At 36.0% G+C, this 10788-nt stretch overlaps 1 protein-coding gene across 1 annotated transcript in view; it reads left to right on the top strand.

Annotated features, from left to right (window-relative positions):
• Nucleotides 1-10788, top strand: part of SPON1 (spondin 1) — a 239968-nt gene that overhangs the window by 57705 nt on the left and 171475 nt on the right. Inside the window, exon 3 of the mRNA XM_011374183.2 lies at nt 4484-4617. Coding sequence (XP_011372485.1) covers nt 4484-4617 — 134 coding nt within the window. The remainder of the gene's footprint in view (nt 1-4483; nt 4618-10788) is intronic.

The raw sequence follows: 10788 nt of genomic DNA on the forward strand, positions 1-10788 counted from the left end.
GTCTTAAATGTCAATAATCTAAATATACCAATTAAAAGACAGATTTTCAAAGTGAATGAAAAAACAAAGCCCAACTCCGTGTTGTTTTTAAACAACACGAGAAACTCACTTTAAATATAAAGACACATAGATTCAAAGTAAAATGATGGAGAAATATATTGCTAACACTAATCAAAAGAAAAAAGGAATAGCAATATTAATTTCAGACACAGCAGCCTCTAGAACAAGAAAATTTATCAGGAATAAAGAGGAGCATCACCTAAGAGGGTTAATATCAAAGAAAATATAACCATTCTTGGTATGTTTGTGCCTAACAACATAGTGTCAAAATGTGTGTGGTGAAAATTGAAAGACCTGCAAGGAGAAATAGTTGAAACCATTATAATAGTTGCAGACTTCAACACCCCTCTATCAGAAATGGACAGGTTCAGCCATCAGAAAATCAGTAAGGACACAGTTGAACTCAACCACACTATCAATAAACTGGAAATAATTAACATCTGTGGACTATTTCATCCAACAACAGCAGAATACATACTCTTCTCAAGCTTACATGGGACATTCACCAAGATAGACCACATTCTGGGCCATAAAACACATATTAACAAGTTTAAAATAATAAAATCATAGAATGACTGCTATCAAACCGCCATGGAATTAAACTAGAAATCAAAACAGAAAGAAAGCTGGAAAATCCTCAAATACTTGGAGATTAAGCAACACACTTCTAACTAAAACATGGTTCAATGAAGAGACTTCAAATTAAATTTTAAAACATATTGAACTAAATGAAAATGAAAATAGAACTTATTAAAATTTATGGGATGCAGCAAAAGCAGTGCTTGGAGGAAAATGTATATAATTGAATGTATATATTACGATAGAGGAAAGATGTAAAATCGATAATCTAAGCTTCCACCTTAGGAAACTAGAAAAAGAAAATCAAATTACATTCAAAGTAAGCAGAAGAAAAGAAATTTAAAAATAGAGCAGAAATCAATGAAATTGAAAACAAGAAATCAATAGAGAAAATCAACAAAATAAAAAACTGACTCTTAAAAAGATCTATAACATCAATAAGCCTCTAATCAGACTAAAAAAAGAGAGAGAAAACACAAATTACTAATATCAGAAATGAAAGAAGTAATTCTAAGAACATTAAAAAAATAAGAAGTATTACGAACAACCATATATCCACATGTTTGATAACCTAGACGAAACAGTACAATTTCTTGAAAGACACAATCTGCCAAAACTCACACAAAAAGATATAGACGATCTGAATAGGCATATGTGTAACAAAGAAACTGAATCAATAATTAATAACCTTCCAAAACAGAAAGCACCAGGCCCAGATTGGTTAAGTAGAGAATTGTATCAAACATTTAAGGAAGAAATTATACCAATCTTCTACTTTCTACCTCATTTTATGAAGCCATCATCACCCTAACGCTAAAACCAGACAAAGACATTGCAAGAAAACTGCAATATCTCTCATAAACATAGATATAAAAATTCTCAACAAAATATTAACAAATTGAATCCAGTAATATATAGGAAGAATTATACACCACAACCTGGGATTTATCCCAGGTATGCAAGGCTGGATCAACATTCAAAAGTCAATAAATGTAATCCATCACATTAACAGGCTGAAGAATAAAAATCACATGATTATATGAATTGATGCAGAAAAAACATTTGACAAAAATCTAATACCCATTCATGATAAAAACTCTCAGCAAACTAGGAATAAAGAGGAATGTTCTCAACCTGATAAAGAACATCTACAAAGATAACCTATAGCTAGTATCATACCTACTGATAAGAAATTTGAAGCTTTCCTGTTAAGATCATGAACCAGGCAAAGATGTCTCTTCTCACCACTACTTTTCAACATCATGCTGGAAGTCCTAGCTAATCCAATATAAGAAAAGGAAATAAAGAGTGTACAGATTGGGAAGGAAGAAATAAAAGGGTTTTTGTTCACAGATGGCATGATTGTCTACATAGAAAAATCTGAAAAAAAATTGACCAAAACTCCTGGAACTAATAAGTGATTATATTAAAAGATTAACAGTTGCCAGGAGTTGGGGGAGGGAGGGATGAATAGGTAGAGTACAAAGGATTTCTAAGGCAGTGAAACCCTTCAGTACAACACTATAATGTACAATGGTAGGTACATGTCATTATACATTTATCAAAACCCATAGAATATACACCACCAAGAGTGAGCCCTAGTGCAAAGTATGGAGGTTGGGTGATAATGATATGTCAATATAGGTTCATTAATTGTAATGAATATACCACTCTGGTGCAGGATATTGATAGCAAAGGAGGTTGTGCACGTGTGGGCACAGGGAGAATGTGGAAACTCATAACTCTGCTCAAATTTGTTGTAAAACTAAAATTGCTCTAAAAAAATAAAGCTTATTAATTTTTAAAAGTAGCTCACAGTATGGAGAAAATTCTGTTGGATCCCTACTCTATAATATTAAAAAATAAATTTCAAATAGATTGAAGGCCTAAATGTGAAAGGTAAAATTATAAAGCTAATGGGAATAAATATTGAGAATATCTTCGTGATCTCAATTTTTAAGACAAGACCACAAAATTGCAAGCCAGAGGAGAGATATTGATGAATTTGACTAGATGGAAGTTATTTCTGTTAAATGAAAGATTCTAAAGATAAAATGAACCTGTGAGTGACAGAAAGATATTTGTTAATGTTGAGAAATTTTTATCTAGAAAGTCCTACAAATCAGCAAGAAAAGGACAGGAAAATCCACTGGCAAAGATTCTGAGTAGGCAATTCACAGAAGGAGAAACCTGATAAATTCGTTAAGAGATGCTTCAATTCATTAGTATTCAATTAAAACAAGATACTACTTTCCAGCTATCAGATTGAAAACTATTAGAAAGTTTAGCAATCACAGTACTGGTGAAGATATGGGGAAATGGGAACATTTGTGTATAGCTAATAGAATAAAAGTAGGTATCGCCATTCTATAAAACAATCTGGAAGTATTTAGTGAAATTAATATGGTTATATCCACAACCCAACAACCCAGCAATCCCACTACATGATTTATATTGCTGAGAAACTCTCACATGGGTCCGCAAGTAGAGCAGCATGAGAATCTTCATTGCAGCAATGTTTATGGAGGCAGAGAGCCAAGTGCTCCTCGCTGAGAGAGTGGGTATGTAAAACGCGGTCTAAACATGCAGTGGAATACTAGACAACAGCAAGAATCAATGAATTACATTCACATGTAATAACATTGACAAATTCCAAAAGCATAAGGTTAAGTGAAAGAAACATTAAAACACTCACAAAACAATTCTATATAACTTCTCTCTCTCACACACACACACACACACACACATTAAATATTTAGGAGTAGGTGATAAATAAAGGAGGGAAATGGGAGTAGGGTAAAGAAAATAGAGATAAACAGAAGGAAATAGATTGCCTTTACTTTGTCCTGTGATGAAAATATATGATGAACTAAGGAGTTTAAGTGATTTAATTTTTTTTACCTGCTGTGCTAAAAGGAAGAGGAATTTTTAAAAGTAAAATAAATACAATTATGGGTACAATTATCTCATCAGATTATATTTGAAGATCAAATGAGTAATTCAGAAAAAAAGCACTTACTTTGGTGTCTGGGATGTACTAAACACTCAATAAGTGGTATCTCTTAATGTCATTAACACTATATAGCTACTACCAATCAACGAGTTGGCACTTAAGACCAGTAGAATTTAGATGATTTCCCCCAAAAGATCGTTCTAGGTCTAATAGTCTATAGTTCTACTAGATAGATAGGCAAGTACTGGCAGCAGACCCAGAAGCAAGCAAGAAAAATGCTGAAAGCAGTTTTGGGGAATGGCTGCCAGCTCTTTTGCAATGTCATAGGAAACCTTTATGGGTAACTTGGGAGAGCCTAATTTAATGCACAAATTAAGAAAGTAGAGATTGCACAAGTAAGCAGTGCTATGAAGCTAGGGGACTTATGTACTTTGGTATACTTCCTCCAAAAGGGTGCTTTTTTTTTTTTCTAACGTTTTAATTTCAAGTTCTAAAAGTGTAGTCGAATTACAAAATCTAGCTATATAGAGAGTGTTTGCTTTGGATTTTCTCTTCCCATCCTTCTCTTCCTTCCCTAAAGTGGGACACAGCTTATCTGAGTGAAATGAGCAAGATCATCACCTAGTGGCCTGTTCCTCAAAGTGCTGACACAAGATCCTGGTCCCAGAGAGCGTAGGAGAACATGTGCCAAATCCTTGCCCTCATGTTAATTCAACAAGCATTGACTGGAACTGTATGCCAAGCACTATTCTGGTGTCTGGGGATCTAGAGCTGCTAACACAAAATGACAGGTTTAAAAATAAAATTAAGGAAGTGTCAACTCGGAAACTTAAGAGCCTTCCCAAAGCGAAGCTCATTTTAATGTGTTTATTTTCTGCTGGTTTTCCGTAGATCATAGATGAAGAAGAAACACAATTTATGAGTAACTGCCCCGTTGCGGTCACTGAAAGCACCCCACGGAGGAGGACGCGGATCCAAGTGTTCTGGATAGCGCCACCAGCAGGAACGGGCTGTGTCATTCTAAAGTAAGTGAGCATGGCATTCTTGTAACACTTCACTCCCCTTCCCTGTGGTCCATCAAAGACTTCACGATGTGGTTGCAGTAAGAAAAGTGGCTTTGTTGAATCATCAGGCAAGTTGCATCATTTCTCTGTCCTCAGTTATCTCGACTCTAAAATAGGACTATGGGACATCATTGGTGAAGTGCTATAACAGAATCATTCACCGGAATCTCTATTTGCATCATTCGGTGATTGTCCTGGCCACCGTCTGTCTTCCTAGAGGTAAAGATACTAGAGCTACTTTAGAAAGATTTACAAACCCGGTAAATATAATCTGTGACCTCCTCCATCTGAAATTTAATATCTGGTACCCTTAAACCACATTAGGCTGACCTGAGATCCAATTGTAACCTCTGTTAGCCTCCGGCTCTGCTTTATGATTCAATCTTCTTCCTTCCCCCATCAAAATTGCCCTCTTATGCCACTTCCTGTGGGGCCTCCTGATCCTCCTTTTGGTGAGTTACAGCAGATGATAACAGGTGTTAACAACCTAATAGTTTTCCTCTGAAACGTAGCATTATCTCAATTCTGTGCCTCTGAAATTATATGTCATAGAAAGGTATTCAGGGAGATGTAATAAGTGGGCAGGAAAGACCACTGAAATGAGAACAGAGGCTATTTATTCAGAGCTTGCTATATGACAAGGAAGTCAGCTGCCATCATTAGCGTTTCAGAGACTCAAAGGCAGGCAGAGGAGTGGGAAAGCTTTATAGTAAAAAAAAGAGAAGACTGCAGGAACATTCCGATTGGAGATTATTGGCATAAGGAAGATGGAAGCGGGTCAACTAGAAGTGAAACATTTTAAGCAATTGGTTTGGAGAGTGTCTTTGGCTCTTTTTTTTTCGGTTGGTCCCAAGTTGGAAATAGAGGAGGCAGTGGGGGCAAAAATTAGTCATTAGTTGGTCAAATCAGTCATTGACCAAGTCCTAAACTTTGTGGGCTGATAGCTTCAGAGCTTATGGTTTGACCTTCCAAACCAGTTGCTGCAGAGGTTGGGGATAAGAGTTCTATTATCACTGTCATATATGGCCTGGCCATTGTCCATTAGTATGTTCAATTTCTCAGCCTGGAGACCAGTTCTCAGCTTGGCTTTCTAGTACCCACACCCCTGCCCATGGTGACCCTATCACTCCATAGAGCCTGGAGCTTTGAAGAAGAAAGTCGGAAAACATCAGATCTCTGTGATGAGTCTTCCTGCTCTAAAAACCCTTATCCTTCTGGCCTAGGTCTTTGATTTTCTTTGATTTTTTTGTTCCCACAATCCAGAGGCATTTGATCTGCCTGGTGGAAACCATAAAGGCATAATAATGAACATGTGAACATATGTTTATTTATTAAAAGTTAACCAATGTGGCTTGAGTATACACTTATTTTTTCAACAAATGTAACTGAGCTATCTGCTCAGGCATCCAGGATACACAGACAACTCAGGTATGTTCGTTCTTGGCCCTTGAGGTTCTCATGGGCCAGTTGGAGGAGAGAGAAAAGGTCAGCCGATATTGTCTATGTACCAGGAACTCAGCTGCACATCTAGTATCTGATTTAATCTTCACAACAAACTACCCCATTTTACAGAGGAGTCAGGAACCAGAGAATTAGGCCAGTTTCTTGAAGTCATACATCCATGTAATTCTAAAGCCCCATGTTCTTCCTTCCTTTGGTTTTTCTGAGGAATTAAATATAGGCTACAACTACTCACTAAAGAAATAATTTCTATAGGTAAGACATAAGTACATTCACGTTGCAGAGTTACAGAAAGTACTGAAATACAGAAAAGTACAGAATTTAAGAAAAATGAAAAATCCCTGATATTACCCCCAATAAATCCCAGTGTCCTACTCAAAGTTAGCAAAAGATATCAATTTAGTGTACATTCTTTAGACTTATTTGTGCATTTATCTTCCTATAAGTAAACATAAAAGAACACATTTTCATTATTGTGAAAATTTAAATTTACACGAATGGTATCATGGTCTACATGGGTGACGTCCTGAACTTGAATGAGTTTTCACTAAATAAAATATGTTAGAGAGATTTTCCGGTCAGGACACATAAATCTACTTATTTTTTTAAATGATTGCATATAATCTGGAATGGGAATGTGTTACTCGTTCTACAACTGATGGACATTTAAATTGTTTCCAGTTTTTTACTATCACAAATAATACTATGATGAACATCCCTTGTAAATGCCTCTTTGAGCAAATATGCAAATTTTTACCCCTGGTTGATACCAAGAAATGGGATCATAAGGGATGCACATTTATCATTTTAATAGACACTGTCAGATTTTCCTCCAAGAAGTTTGCCAACTTGAACATTCTATGAAAAAGAGCCTTACTCACTCAGTTCTTGATATTATCAATCTTTAAAGTTCCACCAATCTGATAGTTAAAAATCTTATGTTAATTTGCATTTTTCTGATTATTAGAAATATTAAGAATTTTTTCATATATTTATTCTATTTCTGTCTCCTCTGCTGTGAATGGCCTATTTATATTCTTATCTGTCTTCTCAGTAATATATCTTTGAAAAATTAATTTTAAAGTATTTAAATATAAAATTATATAAAATATATTTTATAAAAAAATATATTATACATATAAGTATATGTAAATATAGAAATATAAATTTTTATATATATTTAATGTATTTTAAATTGATATTTATATATTCCAAATAATAACATCTTATTATAAATTTCAAATATTTCTTTTTACCTTTCTTTTAACTATGTTTAGGAGTGTCTAATTATCCAGAAATTTGAAATTTTGATTTTAATCAAATGAATTTCTCCTTTCCCTTATTAATCTTCCTATATCCAAGGTTATAACTATATTCCCATGTTTTTAATATTTTTACAAATTTAAAAATAAGTTTAGGTCTTTCTTCTTCCTGGAATTTAATTTTGTGAATGATATGGTACGAATAAGTCCCAATAAAAAATAGATGACACAGTTAAAACGAGGTACCAAAGGGTCAGTTTAATAAGGGGTCTATTTACAACGATGCAATGAAAACAACAGCGAGAGGAGGCTTTACCACCCAGAACTGATGGGGCAAGAGGTGGGGAGAGAGAGGACAAAGCAGAGAAGACCCTCACCTCCCTGAAGCTGAGACTTTTGGTTAAGGGAAGCAACTAGCCTGAGGTGACCCCATTGGGACTCCTACCCCATCCCTTTCCTCTAATTTCTTGCCACTTCTCCCCTTTGGCCTGGCCCCAAGTATGAGGATGACGGAGCCATCTAATATTGATATAGATTCTCCTCTCAGGCAAAGACCAGGGTGCCAAAGAATGGAGAAAGTATCTGGAGAAGCAAGCCAAGGACATCCAGGACAGATAGGAAATCAAAATCTACCTATTTTTCTCAAAATGGCTAGTTAGTTGTCCCACATCCATTTATCAAATAGTTTGTCCTTTCCCTGATTGTTTGACATACTACTTTATCAAATATAAAATTTGTATCCAGGTCTGTTCTGTTGATCTTTTTATCTATTCCTGCATGAAACTCACATCATTTAATAGGATAATTTTATTTTATGTTTTGATAGTAAGTCATCGTTCATGAATCTTCTGGTTCAAAATGTTCATGGCCATTCAGGCAGATTCATAATTCTAGATGAATCATAGAATAAGTTTGTTGTATTCAATAAAAACTTATATTGGGATTTTGAATGGTGTTGCTTTGAATTAGTAGTTTAATGTTAGAAAAGTCAGAAACATGGAATATTCCTTATTTATTTAGGTATTTTATGTTCTTCAGCAAAGCAATGTAGTTTTTCTTCATTTAGGTTGCAAACTCTTATGAGACTTTTTCCCCCATAGATACTTTATAGTTTTATTGCCTTTTTTGGCTTTTTTCTCCCCTATTATACCTCTCTAATCATTGATTGCTTGTGTTTAGGAATCCTATTGATTCTTATACCTTAAGTTTGAATCTGGACATTGCTAAACTCTCTTGATCGTTCTAATAACTTGTTCTTTCATGCTTTTGGGACATAATGAATAAGTATAGTTTTGTTTCTTTTTCATGTTTTAGTTTATTATCTATCATCTCTAGTAGAATATTAAATGGTAGTATTTACGGTTATTTCTTATTTTAATGGGAATACTATTATATTCCACTTTTAAGTAAAACATGAAATACAGTACTAGCCGAGCAAGTTTCCTTCTTTTTCATGTGGAAGGTGGTGTTTGGGAAACCAACCAATCAGCATTCCATATCATGTGCCCAGAGCATACCAGCACTGAGGGAGACACTGAGTAGAAACAATGGTCCTGACTTTCGAGACACTTTCAGTCTAGTTTTGGTGTAAATAAAAATAATATATATATATAATAATAATATGTATGCAAAAGTTAACAAACCCAAGGCAGACATGAACTGGGGACAAATTAAGCATGGCTAGTCAGAAAGGAATGAGTAAGGACTGGAATAATGAGAGCACCAGAGCTTCTTGAAAAGGTTCATTTATATCTTGAAGGCTGTAGTAGGGTTTGGATAAATGGACAAAAGAGAATAGATTATTCTAGGTGAAGGAGGTAGCAAGAGTGAAAACTGAAGTGAGAGCTTAGAGTAAGAGTAAAGATGGCAGCCCGGGGAGACAATAAACAGATAGACTGTGTGAGATTAGAAGGTCTTTGGGGACCAAAATTCATTGCTTAATCATTGAGATCCTCCAATGTCAAGATAAAGAGATTGAACTTGATTCAAGAGGAAGGAGGGAGCTATTAGCCATCGTTAAACAGAGTGGACATTTTTGAAGGAAGGTTTGCTAAAAAGTTAGCAAGGACACTGAAATCTGGCAGCAAAGTTCAGGACAGATGAAAGGCGAGGTGCCAACTTTGCTGCAGAGCCCTCACTTGCAAAAAGGAGCATTTGTGTTGCAGTGTTTGGGCAATATTCCTGGGAGGTGACAGCCTGGTAGGGTAAGCTGCAGCGTCTACTAAAAGTTCTGTAGATGACAGCTCCGAAGCCTGCTTCGTTGGTTGTACTCCTTTGCCCAGGAGGGCTGGGAAGGGAAGCACATAGCAAGTACAACTTTCCTTTTGGCACAAACCTGACACCATTTCCATTTTCTGTTTGGATGCAAAGATTTGAACATTTCTAAATTACAGGATTTCCAGGCAGCCCTCCTTATAGCCTTCTCCCTACAAATGAATGACCCGGCACTTAAAGTTTTCCTGGCATTCTACAATGCTGCAAGAACGCTGAATGAAAACCACTATGGCAAAGTAGCAACAGATTGAAAGAAAAAAACCCTCGTGACTGGAATAGATATTTACAAGACCCCACAGAGAAAGTCCTGTCCCATTGAGTCTGATGATAATTTTGTCCCCTGAAGTGATCCTCTCTTTCATACATTTATTGTATTTATTACATACTCTTATTATTAAATTTCTGACATGCCTTTGTCACTTCTTGGGAAGGTCTGAGATTTGGGTCATCCTACTCCTGAGGAGACAGTCACTTGGTGAACCATTTGGGGAATTCAACCTTCTGCAACAATGGTTGGTTACAAGGAGTAATAATAGTAAAGAGCTAAACCTTGTTCTTGGTGTATTAAAAAATACGTATTTGATTTTCACAACCTTAGGGTACTAAAGGGGAAGCTAAGACACAGAGTGATTAAGTAACTTGCTCAAGATTGCAGTGACAGCTCTGGGATTTAAACAGAAGCATCTGAACTCTGGAGTCTGTGAATCTTTTTACTGTATGCTACCATCTCAGACTGATGCCACGGGGTCAGGTTCAGCTCTGACTTCTCCCTCTCCCCTAACATCATTAGTTACCAGGTTAGTCTCTCCTGTTTATCACTTGCTTTGCATTCACTGCCTTACACACAGACACTTCTTGCCTCACTATTACAGGAACCTCCTAATTGCTTACCCTAGCACCTTCCTCACACTGGTCTAAGACTTGCAGTCCTCATACACAGCTGAGTCACACTACTTACCTAACAAACTTAATGGGGCTTTTCATCACCTTCAAGAGTAAGTCTAGAATCCTGATAGGTCTCCCTACATCCTTTGCCAGAGTCCCTCACCAGCCTCTTCTTCCACTGAATCCCTCCTTGAACATTGTTCTCCAGCCATTCTTGTCTGTTCATTCTCTTGAGAACATTCATTGAATG

Source organism: Pteropus vampyrus, unplaced genomic scaffold, assembly GCF_000151845.1.
Source record: "Pteropus vampyrus isolate Shadow unplaced genomic scaffold, Pvam_2.0 Scaffold240, whole genome shotgun sequence".
Taxonomy (NCBI): domain Eukaryota; kingdom Metazoa; phylum Chordata; class Mammalia; order Chiroptera; family Pteropodidae; genus Pteropus; species Pteropus vampyrus.